The sequence below is a fragment of the Protopterus annectens genome, chromosome 2.part2 (assembly GCF_019279795.1).
Source record: "Protopterus annectens isolate FY-2018-M chromosome 2.part2, PAN1.0, whole genome shotgun sequence".
Classification (NCBI taxonomy): Eukaryota; Metazoa; Chordata; order Ceratodontiformes; family Protopteridae; genus Protopterus; species Protopterus annectens.
This window is the reverse complement of record NC_056730.1, coordinates 113,970,027-113,989,155: the sequence shown is the minus strand read 5'-3', so window position 1 is coordinate 113,989,155 and position 19,129 is coordinate 113,970,027. Positions and strand designations below refer to the sequence as shown.

The window sequence follows — 19,129 nt, the reverse complement described above, 5'->3', positions numbered from 1 at the left end:
ATTCCCTTGCTATCATGTTGAACACTTGTGGATTTAGCATCCATTCGTGAGGATCCATGAGATTTCTGCTTAGTTCGTCTGCCAGTGTATTTTTTGTTCCTGGCAGGAATTGTGCTTGCAGATGTACCTGGTAAGTCAGTGCTGTGTTCCACAAAGTCATGGCTTGTCTGCATAGGGGGTAGGAATTTGTGCCCCCTTGCTTGTTTATGTACCACATAACTGTGGTAATGTCCATCTTTATTAGTAATTGTCCTGGATGTATTAGTTCCTTGAAGGCTGTCAGGGCATTCTGTACAGCTAGCATCTCTTTTTGATTGATGTGAAGATGCATTTGTTCCTTGGGCCACGTGCCCTGAATACATTTTCCTGCCATATGTGCTCCCCAGGCGTAATCCGATGCATCCGTTGTTATTGTCTGCCTGGCTGTAGGTAAGGTGAAAGGCTGTCCCTTGTTGTGGTGACAGGCCTGGGACCACCATCGAAGCTCCTGTTGTAGGCAGGGAATCAAGGTTATGATTGTCTCTAGGCTGTGACAATGCTGAGTCCAAACACTTTTTAGATACCATTTAGTTTCCTCATATGCAGTTTGGCATATGGAATTAGTAGAATGCAAGATGCCATAAAACCCAGGGCCTGCAGAATTTTTCTTGCAGGGAGCTGGGTCTTTGTTGCCATCATTTGAAAGTAATGAGTCAGTTGCCTTTGTTTGTCTGGCGTGAGATAAGCCATCTGGTTAGTTGTATTTAAGTTTGCACCCAGGAATATTATCTCTCTTGGGCGTCTGTATCTGCCTCTTTGTGGCCTGTCTGACACTGGAAAGGACCAATTTTTTGAAGGCCAGTTCCTGCTGAATCTAGGTGGTTGAACCTATAAGAAATCTTTCACAGTTTGCATTGACTTTGCTTTATCCTCCATTTTCTTTAAAACCTCTTCTGCCTTAATACCAAACAAAGTATCATGCTGTAGTGGAGCATCCAATAATTTCATTTTAACATGGTCAGGTAAACTTTGTTCTTTCAACCAAGCATGTCTTCGAATAACTGAGCCTGTAACTGTGGCTCTACAAGAAGCCTCTAATGAATCAAAACCACATTGCAGAGTATGCTTTCCCAGTTGTTCAACTGTATGCAATAAATCCTGCATTTCTTTACAGTCAGGACCTTCTATATTTGTAACCATTTTCTGCTTTAACAATGACATGAGATACTGCTGATATTTAAGCATGTGAAACTGACAGTTTAAAGGTCTTACAGCTAAAGTAGCAGAAGTGTAAACATTTTTCCCCCATCTGTCCAGAGCTCTGGAATCCCTATCTGAGGGGACAGGATTTTTGGCAGTGGAAGCTTTAACCCCTTTTGGACCCTGAGAAATAGTTTCTGGGTCCGCAGCGGGTTTTTTTTTAAAGAAATTTATGAGAGTCAGGGACCCTGTAGTACCTGTCTGGCTTTACTGGTGCAGGGGGTAAAGAATCAGGGGACAGACCGGATTCAGAAAAAACATCATCAACAATATCAAGCACAGGGGGGATAGCCAAGGGCCTGTGCTGAGGCAATAGAAGGAAATCTCTGAGCCTTTTCTTGGATTCTGAGTAATCCTGGCTCTCCCAATGGAAATACTCCCTCATGGTGTGCAGGGTTTCCCCAAAAGAATAATCCTCAGGCGGAGAGGCTGAAGGAATGGATTCTTCAGCATCAGAGTCCTCAGAGGGAGGGAGAGAATAGCCCTGGTCAGAAGAAGAATCAGAAGAAATGGAAACCTGATCAGAGGAATCATAATCAGTGTCTTGCCTAGGCCTTTTGTCAGGAGGGGGATGGGAGCCCCTGATTAAAGTAATAAGGTCTACGGCCATTTTAAGCATCTGTTTCTTAGGCATGGATGACTGTTCTGGAGAATGCTGCACTTGTTTCCTTGCCTTTAATGGTGTTTTTGACTTTGCCTTTGCTGCTGTAGTAGCTTTAATTGTAAGCTGTGAAGGTCTGAAAACACCCTCAGAAGCCGGTGCCTGCTCAGCGGCTCCGGACCCATCTGACGGTATATTTTCCGTAGGCCCAATACCTTGAGTTTCCACAGGCCTCGGTGTCTCCACGTGGCTGTCGGTTGCGGCCTGTGGCTCTGAGGTAGCGGGTGACAGGGGCTGCGAAAGTGCCTCACTGAGAACCGGCGACTGGCCTAGAAGAGGCTTCGTCGGTTTTGGACCTCGGATGCCTGTCTTTTTCTTTGTCTTTGCGTTTTTTATACATTGTGGTCATCGGTTGTTCCGACGGCATTATGTAATTAAATCTTCGTCCAAAATAATGTAAACCAAAATCAAACCGACGTTTAATAGTGCGTTTATTAAGTCTAGCACAAAACCGGCAACTAGCGACGTCGTGTTCAGGGCCTAGGCAAGGAATGCAGTAAGAGTGAAAGTCCTTATGAGGTATTTGCTTCCCACAAGAAATACAATCGGTCTGGAGCAAGAAAAAATTTCCCCACGGGGGTACTTAGCTTTACTGAAGACTTCGGTTCTGAAATTCAATTTTGAAAATCCCAGGAGTTGGCCGACCGGCACTTGCGAACTGCTTATGCTTCGGGCACCGCGCGGCAAGAAAGACTGAAGAAAATAGCGTCAGTTGTAACTTTTATACCCCTGGCGCACTGATGTCAGGGAAGAGGTGACAGCAACCGACGCTGGACCAAGACTTTGGAACTCGGGCTGACTACGGGTTGCCTGCCAGCAGGATAACCCCAAGTGTAATGACTGCAACAGTGAAACACGATGAACATGAAACATTCCAGCAGAAAAAAGGGGGATGGTGGGTGGGTAACCTAGACTGCAACAGTGAATACACTCGAACATCTACATTTACAAGTGTACACAAGTGTACTATGTTCTTCATGTTTCATTGTTGCAGTCATTACACTTGGATAGAATCCCAATGCTGTGGTTGGGAAGCTGGAGCTAAACAGCATTAGGAGCAGCTATGAGGCCCTGCAGAACTGCAGTGGCAAAGCCTGCCCTGGCTTTAGAGTAGAGTGGCAGATGCTAGTGCTTTGTAAATGTGTGCACTGAAATCCAAGAAGCAGCATCGAAAATGTCTTTGGTTGGTACTCCTCTGAGAAAGGCTGCTGAAGTGGCTGCAGCTCTGGTTGAATGTGGCCTAATGCCCTTAGGCACTGGCTTGCCATGGTGTAAATAGCAGAAACGAATGCAGTGGCCTATCCACTTTGAAATAGTCTGCTTTGAGATAGCCTTTCCTTGTGATCCTGCAGCATATGTCACTAGTAATTGCTCTGTCTTCCTGAAAACGGTTCTGTCCAAGAATAATCTAACCTGTCTGTGTAGGTCCAAAGAATGCAGAATTCTCTCCCCCTTGTTCTGTGGATTTGGATAAAAAGTTGGCAGATGAATAGTTTGGTTAAGAGCCACACTGGACACCACCTTAGGCATAAATGTTGGGTTAGAAAATGTCTGGATAAAAAATAATAAAACGTTCCACAGCCATGAGTGCCTCTAGCTCTGAAACTCGTCTTGCAGAAGTTATTGCTAGGAGCAGAGCTGTTTTCCAAGATAAAAACTTTATATCAGCAGTAGCAGCTGGCTCAAAAGGAGGCAGGGTGAGTTTTTCCAAGACAGAGTTGAGGTCCCATGCAGGTACTGGTGATCTCCTTGGAGGCCTTAAATTTTTGGCTCCTCTGAGGTACTGCTTTAATAAAGGATGAGAAAAGTTTGGTGGCTCTGTATTGTAATGAGCCGAAATGGCAGAGGCATGAATTTTAATTGATGAAAAAGATAGGCCTTTGTCCAGCATCTCAGTTAAGTATTGCAAAATCTGATGAATATTTGGTACAGCTGTATCAGTTCCTTGTGCCTGGTTCCAAGCACGGAATCTCTTCCATTTTCCAGCATAAGATTTTCTAGTACTAGGCGTTCTGGCTTCCAAAATGACATCCATCACAGCTTTACTGAGAGGTGTGTTTTGTATGACTACATTATCCGCCATGCTGCCAGGTTTAAAGTACTGAGTTGACTGTGCAGGATCTGATTGTTTTGCTGGGACAGTAGATGAGGTATTTGAGGTAAGACCCAAGCTGGGCATTGAGACAAGTTCCTTAGGATTGGATACCAGTACTGGCGGGGCCAGTCTGGGGCAATCAGTATCATCTTTGGCTTCTCCTGTCTGACCTTTAGGAGTACCTTGGGGAGGAGAGGCATTGGAGGAAAGGTATATACTGATAGGTTTTTTCAGCTGAAAGACAGGGCGTCCACTTTCCATGCTTGTCTGTGATAAGTCCTTGTGCAGAATCTTTTTAGTTGTTAGTTGTGAGAGGAGGCAAATAGATCTATGTCCGGGCATCCCCATTTCCTTGTTATCATGCTGAGGTTTCTGCTTAGTTCGTCTGCCAGAGTGTTTTCCTTTCCTGGCAGGAACTGTGCCTGCAGATGTACTTGGTAAGTCAATGCTGTGTCCCACAAAGTCATGGCTAGTCTGCAAAGGGGGTAAGAATGTGTGCCCCCCTGTTTGTTTATATACCACATGACCATGGTGCTGTCTGTCTTTATCAGTAGCTGTCCCGGATGAAGTAGGTCCTTGAAGGCTGTCTGGGCATTTTGAACAGCTAGCATCTCTTTTTGACTGATATGTAGATGCATTTGGTTCGTGGACCATGTGCCCTGAATGCATCTTCCTGCCATGTGGGCCCCCCAGGCATAATCTGATGCATCCGTTGTTAGTGTCTGCCTGGCTGGGGGTAATGTGATTGGCTGTCCCTTGTTCTGGTGACAAGCCTTCGCCCACCATCGAAACTCCTGTTGCAGGCAGGGAATGAGAGTAATCGTTTCCAGGCTGTGGCAATGTTGAATCCAAACACTTTTTAGGTACCATTGAAGTTTCCTCATATGCAGTCTTGCATATGAAATTAGTAGGATGCAGGATGCCATGAAGTCCAAAGCCTGCAGAATTTTTTTGCAGATAACTGGGCCTTTGTTGCCAACATTTTGAAATAGGTAGTCAGTTGCCTTTGTTTGTCAGGCGTGAGATAAGCCGTCCTGGCAGTTGTATTTAAGCTTGCACCCAGGAATATTATCTCTTGACAGAGTACTAGTTTTGATTTATTTTCGTTGACTGTGTACCCTACACATGTTAGAAGTCTTTTCACAAACGCCAGATGCTGTAGACGAATGTCCTTGTTCTCTGCTTGAATTAGACAGTCGTCCAAGTAAGGATATATTTGTATTCCTCTTTGTCTGCAGAATGCAATTACTGGTGCCAGGCACTTTGTAAAGACCCTGGGCGCAGTAGATAAGCCAAAGGGCAGTGCAGAAAATTGGTAATGCATTGAGCCAGCCTTGAATCTGAGGTATCTTCTGCATGATTGTCTGATTGGGACATGCAGGTATGCCTCTTTTAGGTCTAAAGTCACAAGCCAAGCATTCTTGCCCAGCATGGGTAGAAGCTGCTGCAAAGTCAACATTTTGAATTTTGGTATATCCAGGAATGTGTTCAGAATAGATAGGTCCAGTATTGGTCTCCAGGCCTTGTCCTTTCTGGGTACAAAGAACAATCTTGAGTAAAATCCTTGTCCCTGCTCTTGCTCTGGTACTTGTTGAATGGCCCCCATGTCCATGAGGGATGAGACTTGTTTTTGCGCCTCTGCCCATTGATTTTTTTGGCAGATCTGGCCAGCCGTTTGCCTTTGGCAGGGTATGGAAATTGAACCTGTAGCCTTGTGACACTATATTTAGAACCCACTTGTCCTGGGATATAATGTGCCAATTTTGAGAAAAAAAGTGCTAGTTTTCCCCCTAAGGGTGCTGCCAGGCGATAAGTGCTTGGTGCAGGCAGGGGGAAGTCATTGGGACTGTCTCTTGTATGGTTGTGATTTGTCTTCTCCAACTTTGGAGGTAGAAGCACCCCAATGCTTTGACCTGCATGAACCTTGCGCCTGGGATCTGCCTCTAGGGTATCTGGATCTGCCCCTTTGAGGTCTGTCAGACACAGGAAAGGACCAATTCTTTGTAGGCCAGTGTCTACTAAACCTAAGTGGCTGTACTTGTAAAAAATCTTTGACAGTTTGCATAGATTTAGCTTTGTCCTCCATTTTCTTTAACACCTCTTCTGCCTTAACACAAAATAAAGTGTCATGCTGTAAAGGTGCATCTAATAATTTAACTTTGACATGATCAGTCAGATTTTGTTCCTTTAACCAAGCATGCCTCCTAATTACAGAACCTGTAACTGCGGCCCTGCAGGAGGCCTCCAAAGAATCAAAACCACATTGCAAAGTATGCTTTCCAACTTGTTCAGCTGCATGCAATAAATCCTGCATTTCCTTGTTTTCTGCACATTCAGAGTTTAACAACATTTTCTGTTTAAGCAATGCCATGACATGTTGCTGATATTTGAGCATATGAAACTGACAGTTTAAGGCCCTTATAGCCAAGGTAGCAGATGTGCAAACCTTTTTTCCCCATCTATCCAGTGCCCTAGAATCTCTGTCAGAGGAGGTAGGGTTTTTTGCAGTGGAAGCCTTAACTCCTTTGGGACCCTGTGAAATAGTTTCTGGGTCTGCAGCAGGGTTTTTAAAAAGGAATTTATGAGAGTCAGGAACCCTGTAATATCTGTCAGGCTTAACAGGAGCTGGAGGTAAGGAGTCAGGGGTCAGACTAGACTCCGAAAACACATCATCTACAATGTCTAACACACGTGGAATGGCTAGGGGCCTGTGTTGAGGTAGTAAAAGGAAATCCCTGAGCCTCTTTTTAGATTCTGAAAAATCTTGGCTCTCCCAGTGGAAATGCTCACTCATGGTATGCAAGGTTTCCCAAAGGAATAGTCCTCTGGAGGAGAAGCTGAAGGTATAGATTCTTCAGCATCAGAATCCTCATGGGGGGAAGAGAACATTCCTGATCAGAAGAGGAATCAGAAGAAATAGAAACCTGATCTGAAGATTCATAGTCAGTCTCTTGCCTAGGCCTCTTATCAGGAGGGGGATGGGAACTCCTGATCAAGGTAATCAAGTCTTCGGCCATTTTGAGCATCTGTTTTTTGGCCATAGAGGCCTGTCCAAGTGGCTCTTGAGTTTGTTTCATTGCTTTAGAAGGTGCTTTAGTCTTTGCCTTTGAAGCTGAAGTTGGTTTAATGTAAAGATGTTTAGGTCTGAATACACCCTCAGAAGCCGGTGCCTGCTCAGTGGCTCCGGACCAGTCTGAGGGAATAGTGTCTGAGGCTCCAATACTTTGAGTTTCCAGCGGCATAGCCGATCCACATGGGAGTTGGTAGTGGACTGCGACTCTAAAGTAGCGGGCGACAGGGGCTGCGAAAGCGCCTCAATGAGAACCGGCGAACCGGCGACTGGCTTAGGAGAAGCTTCGTTGTCGGTTCGTCGGTTCTGGGCCTCGGTTGTTTATCTCTCTCCTTTTCTTTGCGTTTTTTGTGAACTCCGGTAGTCGGATGGATATCCGACGACATTTCTGGATAATTAAACCGATGTCCAAAATAGTTTAAAACAAAATCATACAGACGCATAATAGTGCGTTGGTTAAATCTAGCACAAAACTGACAATCAGAAACGCTGTGATCAGGGCCTAGGCAAGGAATACAGTAAGAATGAAAGTCCGTATGAGGTATTTGCTTTTCACAAGAAATACAATTATTAACTTTTTCTGACATCGGCCTGGAGCAAGAAAAAAGTTTCCCTAACGGGGTACTTAGCTTTATTGAAGATGTTGGGTCTGAAACTCGAACACGAAAATCTGAGGAGTTGGCCGACCGGCACTTGAGAACTGCTTCTGCTTCGGGCACCGCGCGGCAAGAAAGACTGAAGAAAATGGCGTCGGCTGCTTCTTTTATACCCCTGACGACCTGACATCAGGGAAGGGCCGACGCAGGACCCAAGACTTTGGAATTCAGGCCGACTAAGGGCAACCTGCCAGCAGGATTACCCAAGTGTAATGACTGCAACAGTGAAACACGAAGAACATCTGACAATTTAATGCTCTAATGGGAAGAGTTGCAGAGGTATATACTTGTTTACCCCATCTGTCTAAAGCTCGGGAATCCCTGTCCCAGGGTTTGTAACTGCTTTTATTCCTTTAGGTCCTTGGGAGATGACCTCTGGGTGAGCAGTAGGATTCTTGAAAAGAAATGTGTGTGAGTCAGGGACTCTGTAGTATCTAAGATGAGATGCAAACCCTATACGAGTCCTGATGATACTGATTTAAGAACATCTGAAGAAATAGACATTGATAGGAACAAGTTTAGAGTAGTTTTTCGATTTGCCAGCGACATAAACAAGTATACAGATATTATACAAAAAAATTGGCACCTACTACAGGAAATACCAGGCCTCGTCTCCACCATTGGTGTTACTCCAAATTTTAGCTTTAAGAATAATGTATCACTGAAGCAACATCTTTGTAATAAAGAACACAAGTCTCTGAAGAATAATTTCTCTAGTAGACAAGGTACCTTTCCTTGTAGGCATTGTATAGCTTGCCAATATATTTATACTAAGAATAAATATATTCATCCTATTAGACAGTTCAGACTGTACACAAATAACTATTATGACTGTAAGAGTGCTGATGTCATTTATTTCTGCTTTTGCCAAACATGTCATGCCTATTATATAGGTAAGACAAACAGGATCTTTAAAGATAGGATATTAGAACACATAAGGGATATACGGAACCAGAAGCAGTCGAATGCCTTAGCTAATCATGTTTTAAATACAGATTGTACTCACACTTTTAAATTTTTAGTTTTACAACAAATACAAAGGACAAATAGGGGAGAAGATACAGAAAATTACACCGAAGAATTAGAACAAAAATGGATTATTAGGCTGAATGCAGACAGATACCCTGGTTTAAATGGTTGTACCTCATTGATTCCCTGCCTTAAGGCAAGACGTTTGACGCATTAATACTGTACATGGTTCAAATATCTTACTATGGTCCACGTATTTGTTGAAGACATATACATCTACGCAGGTGATTTTTTAAAAACTTTTAATTTTTATACTAATTCAAAGGACTTTTTTAAAGTTTAAATATTCTCTAGAAAAAACTGGAAATTGGTTTTAAAGACTGCTTTAGTTATGTATTTAGTTGAGGTATTGTCTTTTACTTGATGATACTGCTTTAAGGCTTTGATGTTATGCTAATTGCTTAAGTATTTAAACAGGTATTACTTGCATTAATATTGTCTGATGAAGCAACGCTAAGTTGTGGAAGTGCTCACCTCTTTGTTTTTATTTTTGTAATAAAGTCATTGAATATAGTTCTCAGTGTGTAACTTTGGTGCCTTTTTATTTTTATTTGATTATTATTTATTTGGGCACCTCTGTATACCTGAAGCCTGTTTTGGATTTTTGGTTTTGACTCTGTAGTATCTGTCAGGTTTCCTGGGAGCAGGAGGCAGAGTAACAGGAGTTAGACTGGATTCCATAAAAACATCATCCACAACATCCAGAACAGGAGGAATAGCTAAGGGTCTGAGCTGTGGTAAGCTTAAAAATTCCTCGAGTCTCTTTTTGGACTGAGGATAATCCTGGCATTCCCAATCAAAATGGTCTCTCAAAATATGTAGGGTTTCACCAAAATAAAAATCCTCTGGAAAAGAGGCAGAGGGAATGGATTCCTCTGCATCTGAATCCTCATAAGCAGATACGGGCATGTCTTCATAAGCAGAAACCTCAGAGTCGGACTCTTGGTCAAATAAAGCTGCTGGGGACAAGTCTCTTTTCCTTTTAGCAGGGGAAGGCTGGCTTCCTCTAATCAGCATGATAAGGTCTTCCCCTATTTTAAACATCTGAGATTGTGGCAAGGAAGCAGGCGCTTGAGTTTGGGTCATCTTTTTTTAGGTGTAGCTTGTACTCTGGGCCGTAGAAACTCGGTAGTTTTAGAAAGAACTGAAGACGAGAAAGAAGTCATCGGTTTGTGTCGAATATCGGTAGTGCGAAGAACTTCCTCAGAAGCCGGTGCCTGCACAGCGGCTCCGGACCCATCCAAGGTAGAGACATCTGCAGATTCTGTAGTCAAAAAAGAGTCTCGCAGCATACCAGACTCTGAATGGGTCTCAGAAGCAGCCTGCGAATCCATCGAAGCGGGCATCAGGGGCTGCAAAAGCGCCTCACTGAGTACCGGAGGACTGACAACTAGCTTAACGGAAGCGTCATCGGTAGGTTTGGACCTGTGCGGTATGTCTCTCTCTTTATCTTTACGTTTTTTCGGAAGATCTTCTGTCGGATGGCTTATCGAAGCCATATCGGAATTCAAGGACTGTAAACGAAAACATCTGGCTAGAATAAGGGCCTGACAATGGATAGTTTTGGCTTTGAACAAAGCACAGAAGCGACAACGGGGGATGTCGTGGTCTGGGCCTAAACAAGTGACGCTGTAAGAGTGGAAGTCTCGGTGTGGTATCTGCTTTCCACAGGCAAGAGAGGCAATTATTAACTTTTTCTGACATCGGTTAGTGCAAGAAAAAAGGATCCCAATGGGGTACTTAGCTTTAGAAGACTTCAACTTCAATTCGGAGACGAAAACTCAGGAAGCGGCCGACCTGCACTCATGCGAACTGCTTCGGGCTCTACGTCAAGAAAGACTGATGTAATGGCGTTGGTTGCCTTACTTTATACTACTGACGACCTGACGTTAGTCCTCGAGCGACAGCAACTGACGCAGAAATACTAAGTCTCTGTTATTCGGGCCAGCCGAGGGCTACCCTGGCAGGGATAACCCAAATGTGATGACTGCAACAGTGAAATATGAAGAACATCGGTCTAAATCTCTACTAGAGTCCCAAACTGACAATCTCTTCCACTTTCTTCTACAAATCTTCATAGTAGTAGGCATTTCTGCAGAAGTGAGGATGTGAACCATCCGGGAAGAGATTTTGGACAGTCTAAGCCATCATTACAATTGTAAAAATAACGCTGTCAACCTGGGGGCATGAATGTCTAGGTGAGGGAGCAGATCTGGAATTGGATCCAGCATCCAGATGAGTTTATCAGATGAAGGGAAACCACACCTGCCAGGGAGAGAAAATGGGGCAATGAGGATGACTGTGACCTTCCTCGCTAAGTCATTCTGCCGGAATATTAGGATGACAGGAGTAGGAGGAAATTCATAAAGGAGCTGGGGGGCATCCCTCGTTGATTCTCCCTCCTGGGGGATTAGGGCATACCTGCTGCACTTCATGTTGTAAGGGGAGGTAGTAGAAAAGCAAGAAACTAGGGAAAATAGAAAAAAAATCCTATAAATTATTTAAAGTTGTCAAAAAGCTTTCAATTAGCTAGCACCCAGCCTGAGCAGTGATGACCTTGTTTGAGGCAAAAGAGCAGCAAACGAGATCTGAGGTACCTAGCTGAATAAGAGAGGATTGTCGGTAAGGGGAAATGCCTGAGGTTTGGATCCAAAATGTGGAGTGACAGAAGTCAAATCCAGGTCAAATCCAAACACCCAAACTTCGAGGAAGGATGGAAGAGAGAACATCAGATAGAACAAGTAAATACAAATCTATCCAAGTTCAATGGTTAAACTACTATAAAAATATAAAATGTTTCCTTACTTTTGGGAAATTCTGCAAATTACAGTACAGAATCAGAATCATATTTAATGGCCAAGTATGTATGCATGCATACAAGGAATTTGACTCCGGTTTCAGTGACTCTCCAAGTATGAATTACATAAACAACATACATACAACTATTAAGAACAAGACAAAAAAGTAAATATACATATACGTATACATATAATGTGCAAAGTGCAACTTGGTGCAAGAAATACTGAAATAAACTCTGAAAGAAACAAGTATTAACAATATGTAAAAAAAAAAAAAAAAAAAACCCAAACAGCTGGTGGTACTTCAGAGTTATTAACAATATGTAAACAATACTGAAGAATACATAAGAAAGATCAATTTTTTCTTAGCTTTTGTTTTATAAATACCTGTTGGCATCGGCACATTTAACCAATATGGTTTCAACCACAGGTTTAAGTAACCGTTGGAGCTTTGATTTTTCTGCGGGACTGTGGCAAGGACTATAAACGAGCATGGCTCTTAATGTTTTCTATAAAAAATATCAAACAGTTTTCAGTACATATTGCAGAAATATTACATGTCAATTTTTTAACATAAACCTTCATACAAGCGAAAAAAATATTACTTAAAACCTTCATACAAGCACAAAAAAGATTACTTACAAAACTATGACTTAGTAAAATTCTGACTAAAGAATACACTGCATTTTGCAACAGCTATAATTATTTGATCACACGTCCCACTCATTACTAGGCATGTGTAACAATATCTGAAGTATTAGTATCATTTAAATTGGCAGCATTCTTAAATGTCAGCTTGAGGGCTTGGAAAATGTATACATTTGTGTGCTTTTTCCACTAGTAACACTGCTTAATTAAACAGCACGTATACAAGTCTTATTTGTAAATTAGCTAAGATGAACAGTAGTAAAAGGTTCTTAACCTACGTAAGTAATGTTACCACTCTATCCATCATCCTCCAACCCATGCAACAATATTTTGTTCAGGAAACTGCATAAAGTACAGTTGTGTACACTTACCATAAATGTTGATGTTATAGTGTACTGTTGCAGTCCTGGTTACCCCCCCCCCCCCTCCAGCCCCCTGACTTCTTTTGGCTATACCTCTATTCTTCTTTACCATGCTTAAAAGCCTTTTGGTGTATTTGTTTTTTTGTTGGAGGTATAACCTTATATATATATATATATTTAATTGCTTCCCATTAGGGGGCATCTGACATCTGAGGCACGAAAAAACGATGAAATGGCGTTGGCTGCATGCTTTATACCCCTGACTACTTGACGTCACGGAAGATGAGACAGCAACCGATGCAGGGCCCAAGACTTTTGATAATCAGGCCGACTTAAGGCTACTACAAGCATATAACCCAAATGTGATGACTGCAACAGTGAATACACTCGAACATCTACATTTATGGTAAGTGTACACAACTGTACTTTCTGTATGCAGTTTCCTGAACAAAATATTGTTGCATGGGTTGGAGGATGACTTTGTTCTTCATGTTTCACTGTTGCAGTCATCACATTTGGGTAGATATTGTTGCATGGGTTGGAGGATCACTTTGTTCTTCATGTTTCACTGTTGCAGTCATCACATTTGGGTAGATTCCCAAAGCTAAGGATGGGAGGAGGACTTTAGATAGCATTAGGACCAGCTATAAGGCCCTGCAAGACTGCAGTGGCAAAGTCAGCTCTGGATTTAGAGAAAATTGGTAAATGGTAATGCTTGGTGAAAGTATGTACAGAACTCCAGGTAGCAGCTTCTAGGATGTCCTTGGTAGGGACACCTCTGAGGAAGGCTGTAGAGGTAGATGCAGCCCTGGTTGAATGTGGTCTAATCACCTGTGGGATAGGTTTTCCATGGTGCTTATAGCAGAAATGAATGCAATGGCATATCCATTTAGAAATGGTTTGCTTTGAAATAGCCTTCCCCCTCTGCCCCTGCAGTAAATGCCACCAGCAGTTGTTCAGATTTCCTTTGAGGTTTAGTCCTGTCCAAGTAAAATCTAAGTTGTCTGTGCACATCTAAGCAGTGCAGTATCCGTTCCCCTTTGTTCTGTGGATTAGGAAAGAAGGTTGGCAAATGAATGGACTGATTAAGACCCACAAAGGATACTACCTTGGGCATGAAGGAGGGATTGGTCCTGAGGAACACCCTGTCCGCATGAAAGATGACGAAAGGCTCCACTTCCATAAGGGCTTGTAAATAGATACCCTTCTTGCCGAAGTGATTGCTAAAAGGAAGGCTGTTTTCCAACAAAGGAATTTTAACTCTGCACTTGCAGATGGCTCAAAAGGAGAGAGAGTGAGTTTTTCCAATACAAAGTTAAGGTCCCAGGCTGGAATTGAGGCTCTCCTGTGTGGTATTAAGTTTTTGGCCCCTCTGAGGAACTGCTTGAGCAGTGGATGAGAGAAGAGGGATAGTTATGTGCTGTAATGAGCTGAAATGGCTGAGGCATGAATTTTGATGGAGGAAAAAGAAAGGCCCTTGTGAAGCATCTCAGTTAAATATTGAAGAATCTGAGGTAAATTGAGTGCAGCTGTGTCCATCCCTTGAGTTTGGTTCCAAGCACAGAATCTTTTCCATTTTTCAGCATAACATTTTCTAGTACTAGGCCTCCTTGCCTCCAAAATGACATCTAACACTTGTTTACTGAAGGATGGTAGTGGAGAGATTAGGTAATTAGCCAGGCTGCCAGGTTCAGGGTTTGAAGCTGAGGGTGCAGAATCTGGCTCTCCTGCTGTGACAGCAGGGTAGGGGTCTGAGGCAGGTGCCATGGAGCCAGCAGTGACACACTGCGCAAGAGGGGGTACCAGTGTTGGCGTGGCCAATCTGGTGCAATCAGTATCATCCTTGGTTTGTCCTGTTTGATCTTTAGTAGTACTTTGGAGAGGAGAGGCAGAGGAGGAAAGGCATAAACTGATAGATTTTTCCAGCTGAAGCATCCACTTTCCAAGCCTGTTTGTTGGGAGTCCTTGTGCAGAATTTGTCCAATTGGTAGTTCTGGGGGGGGGGGGACGCAAACAGGTCAATATCTGGGCTCCCCCATTTGTTTATCAACATGTTGAAAGTCTTTGGTTCCAGTTTCCACTCGTGTGGGTCCATTAGATTTCTGCTTAGTTCGTCTGCCAATGTATTTAGTTTTCCTGGCAGGAACTGAATCTGTAGATGCACTTGGTAGCTCAAGGCTGTGTTCCACAGAACCATGGCTAGTCTGCAGAGGGGGTATGAATGGGTACCCCCCTGCTTGTTTATGTACCACATAACAGTGGTGTTGCCCGACTTCACCATTAATTGTCCTGGAAGAATGTGGTCCTTGAAGGCTATCAGAGCATTCTGTACAGCTAACATTTCTTTTTGATTGATATGCAGGTGCATTTTACTTGGGTTCCATTTGCCCTGAATACACTTCCCTGCCAGGTGAGCCCCCCATGCATAGTCCGAAGTGTCTGTTGTTAGGGTTTGGGGGGCAGGGGGTAGAGTGAATGGTAGACCTTTGTTTTGGTGGCAGGCCTCTGCCCACCAAAGGAACTCTAACTGTAGGCAAGGAACGATAGGAATAATTGCTTATAGATCCTGAGAATGTTGACACCATAGGCTTTTTAGATACCACTGTAGCTTCCTCATATGTAGTTTTGCATATGAAATTAGTAGAATGCAGGAGGCCATGAACCCCAAAGCTTGCAGTATTTGCCTTGCAGACAGCAGGGTTTTTGTGGCCATTAGTTTGAAGTACGTTGTCAAATGAATTTGTTTCTCTGGCGTGAGGAAAGCCATCTGGGAAGTTGTGTTCAAGCTTGCTCCCAGGAATACAATTTGTTGGCAGGGTACAGGATGTGATTTCTTTTTGTTTATGGTGTACTCCAGACAAGTTAGCACCTTCTGTACAAATGCCAGATGATTCAAAAGTATGTCCTGGCTTTTTGCCTGAATTAGACAATCGTCCAGGTATGGGTATATCTGAATATTTCTTTGCCTGCAAAATGCAATGACTGGAGCTAGGCACTTTGTGAATACCCTGGGTGGAGTAGATAAGCCAAAGGGCAGTGCAGAGAACTGATAGTGCATATAGCCTGCTTTGAAGCGTAGGTATCTTCTGCAAGACTCCCTGACTGGGATGTGCAGGTAGGCTTCCTTTAAATCCAGTGTTGCCAACCAGGCATCCTTGCCTAGCATGGGAAGCAACTGGTGAAGAGTTAGCACCTTCAATTTTGGAATCACCAAAAAGGTGTTTTTAAGATAGAAAGGTCCAGGATAGGACGCCATGAGTTGTCTTTTCTGGGTACCAAAAAAAGTCTTGAGTAGAAACCTTGTCTCTTTTCCTCTTCTGGTACCGTTTGAATAGCCTTTAATCTTAAGAGAGAGAGTACTTGCTTTTGAGCCTCTACCCACTGATATGGGGGTAGATCTGACCAACCATTTGGGGTTGATAACGTGTGGAAGTGAAAGCTGTATCCTTGGGAAACTACATTTAAAACCCACTTGTCCTGGGTAATGAGTTCCCAGTTTTTTGCTTGCAGAGCAATCTTTCCCCCTAAAGGAGCAGTCAGTTGAGAAGTGCTTGGAAGTTTTAAAGTTAAGTCACTGAGACCGCTTACCATAGGGGGGAGTCTTACTACTCCCTGATTTGGAAGTGGGAGCCCCCCCACTGCTTAGTCCTGTGCGTACCTTGGGACTGAAGCCTGGGTGTTCTGCTGGTTCTGGGTTTGAACTGAGAAGGCCTGGAAGATGCAGGAAAGGACCAATTTTTTGAGGGACAATGCCTACTAAATCTTGGAGGCTGTACTTGTAAGAAATCTTTAACAGTTTGCATAGATTTAGCTTTTTCCTTCATCTTTTTAAGAACTTCTTCTGCTTTGTTGCCAAACAGGCGGTCCTGATTTATGGGAGCATCCAGCAATTTATTTTTAACATGATCTGACAAAGATTGCTCCTTAAGCCAAGCCTGCCTTCTAAGTACAGACCCGGTGAAAGTAGCCCTGCAAGATGCTTCTAGTTCATAGGTTCACCAACAAGGTTCCCTGGCTTACGCCACCCAAGAAAGTTATTTTCCTGTGCCACTGTCGAGCAGAGACATCACTTCTGTGTGTCTGCTCGACAGTGGCACAGGAAAATAACTTTCTTGGGTGGCGTAAGCCAGGGAACCTTGTTGGCTAGGCTTACGTAGGCCCTTGGGCCGAGAGCCTAGTATCTACCTATGAACCTATGAACTAGAGGCATCTTGCAGGGCTGCTGTCACAGAGTCTGTACTTAGAAGGCAGGCTTGGCTTAAGGAGCAATCTTTGTCAGATCATGTTAAAATTAATTGCTGGATGCTCCCTTAAATCAGGACTGCCTGTTTGGCAACAAAGCAGAAGAAGTTCTTAAAAAGATGGAGGAAAAAGCTAAATCTATGCAAAGATAGTGAATCAAAACCACATTGCAAAGTATGTTTTACAACCTGTTCAGCAGAATGCATTAAATCCTGTAAATCCTTATTTTTAGCACAATCAGGAATCAACATCATTTTTTGTTTAAGCAATCCAAAAATATGCTGCTGATAGTTTAACATATGAAACTGGCAATTTAAGGCCCTGATGGCCAAGGTTGCAGAGGTGTATACCTTCTTAACCCATCTATCCAGGGCCCTGGAATCTCTATCAGAGGGGGTAGGATTTTTGACAGAAGTAGCCTTAATGCCCTTGGGTCCCTGTGAAATGGTCTCAGGATCCACAGTAGGATTTTTAAAAAGGAACTTGTGAGAGCCAGGAACCTAGTAATATCTATCAGTTTTTCTGGGAGTAGGAGGTAAAGAGTCAGGCGCCAAGCTAGATACCGAAAAGGCATCATCAACAATGTCTAGCACAGGAGGGATAGCTAAAGGCCTGTGTTGGATAGCTAAAGGCCTGTGTTGGAGCAGGAGTAAGAAATCCCTAAGCCTCTTTTTAGAATCAGAGTAATCCTGGCTTTCCCAGCGAAAATGCTCCCTAAGAGTATGCAAGGTTTCACCAAAAGAAAAATCCTCTGGGGGAGAAGCAGAGGGAATAGAGTCCTCTGCATCAGAATTCTCATAGGTAGGATAAGGGTAAATCCTGGTCATCAGAGGAAACAGAAATTTCAGAATCCTGGTCAGAAGTATCATAAGCAAATTCAGTCCTATGTCTCTTAGAGGGGGAAGGTTGGCTTCCCCTTATTAAAGTAATAAGGTCTTCAACCATTCCGATCATTTGTTTTTTAGGCATAAAGGCCTGACCACGCGGTCTGGGCGTCGTTTTTCTAGGCATGGTTCGAGTTTTAGGCCTTGAAGAAGAAGATGGCGTCGGTTTAATATGCAAATCAGTAGGCCTGAATACACCCTCAGAAGCCGGTGCCTGAACAGCGGCTCCGGACCCATCCAAGGTAGAGACATCCGCAGGTTCCACAGTTGAAGCATCTCGCAGCATACTCAGTAGAGGCCTGCAAATCTGAAGTAGTGGGTATCAGGGGCTGTGAAAGCGCCTCACTGAGTACCGGCGAACTAGCGACTAGCTTAGGAGAAGCGTCGTCGACAGCTTTGTACCTAGGCGGCCTGTCTCTGTCTTTATCTTTGCGTTTTTTTCGGAATGTCGGTAGTTGGGTGGCTTACCAAAGACATATCTGGATAACTGAACTGAGTACCAAATTATTTAGAAGCGAAAATATACTGTCGACGAATAGTTCGTGGTTTAAATAAGGCACAAAATTGACAGCGAGGTACATTGTGGTCATGGCCTAGGCAAGGAATACAGTACGAATGAAAACCTTTATGAGGTATTTGCTTTCCACAAGAAATACAATTACTAACTTTTACTGACATCGGTTTATAGCAAGAAAAAGTTTCCCCAATGGGGTACTTAGCTTTAGTTGAAGACTTCGGTTCTGAAACTCGAAAACAAAAATTTCAGGAGTCGGCCGACCGGCACTTGGGAACTGCTTCTGCTTCGGGCACCACACGGCAAGAAAGACTGATGTAATGGCGTCGTCTGCATGCTTTATACCCCTGACTACCTAACATCACGGAAGATGAGACAGCATCCGACGCAGGACTCAAGACTTGGATAATCAGGCCGACTGAGGGCTACTGCAAGCAGATAAACCAAATGTGATGATTGCAACAGTGAAACATGAAGAATATCTATGAAAGTAATTAATGTCCATGTAAGGTAAGTAAACACAGCCATGTAAGATAGTTTATCAGTAGCAAAATGAAGATGTTATTAGGAACATGGGGAAGTACAGCTGTGTAAGAACTTACCATAACTGTGTCCTACTGATCACTGTTGCATTACTCCTGACATATGGACTGTCACCACTGACATCCTGGTGGGGGTACTCATGCTTTACCTTCCTGAAGTTGTACTTCTTATGTACGACCTCAGCTTGTAAGCCTAGGGGTAACATAGATGAATGTACAAGGGTTGATCCTCAAAACATCTCCAAGTCAACGGCCTGAAGACTACTGAGAGAGGAAATTCCCCCATTTCCACTTTGCCACTGTAACAAGCCTGAATAACTCCATGAATGTATATAATCTATTAATCAAAATACTGTTTAATTTTTCCCGACTGTTATCAGGGGTAACTC

General features: G+C 43.3%; 1 protein-coding gene across 1 annotated transcript in view; it reads right to left on the bottom strand.

Moving 5' to 3' along the window:
- Positions 1 to 19,129, bottom strand: part of MAP3K1 (mitogen-activated protein kinase kinase kinase 1) — an 886,724-nt gene that overhangs the window by 303,124 nt on the left and 564,471 nt on the right. Inside the window, exon 11 of the mRNA XM_044063789.1 lies at positions 11,936 to 12,057. Coding sequence (XP_043919724.1) covers positions 11,936 to 12,057 — 122 coding nt within the window. The remainder of the gene's footprint in view (positions 1 to 11,935; positions 12,058 to 19,129) is intronic.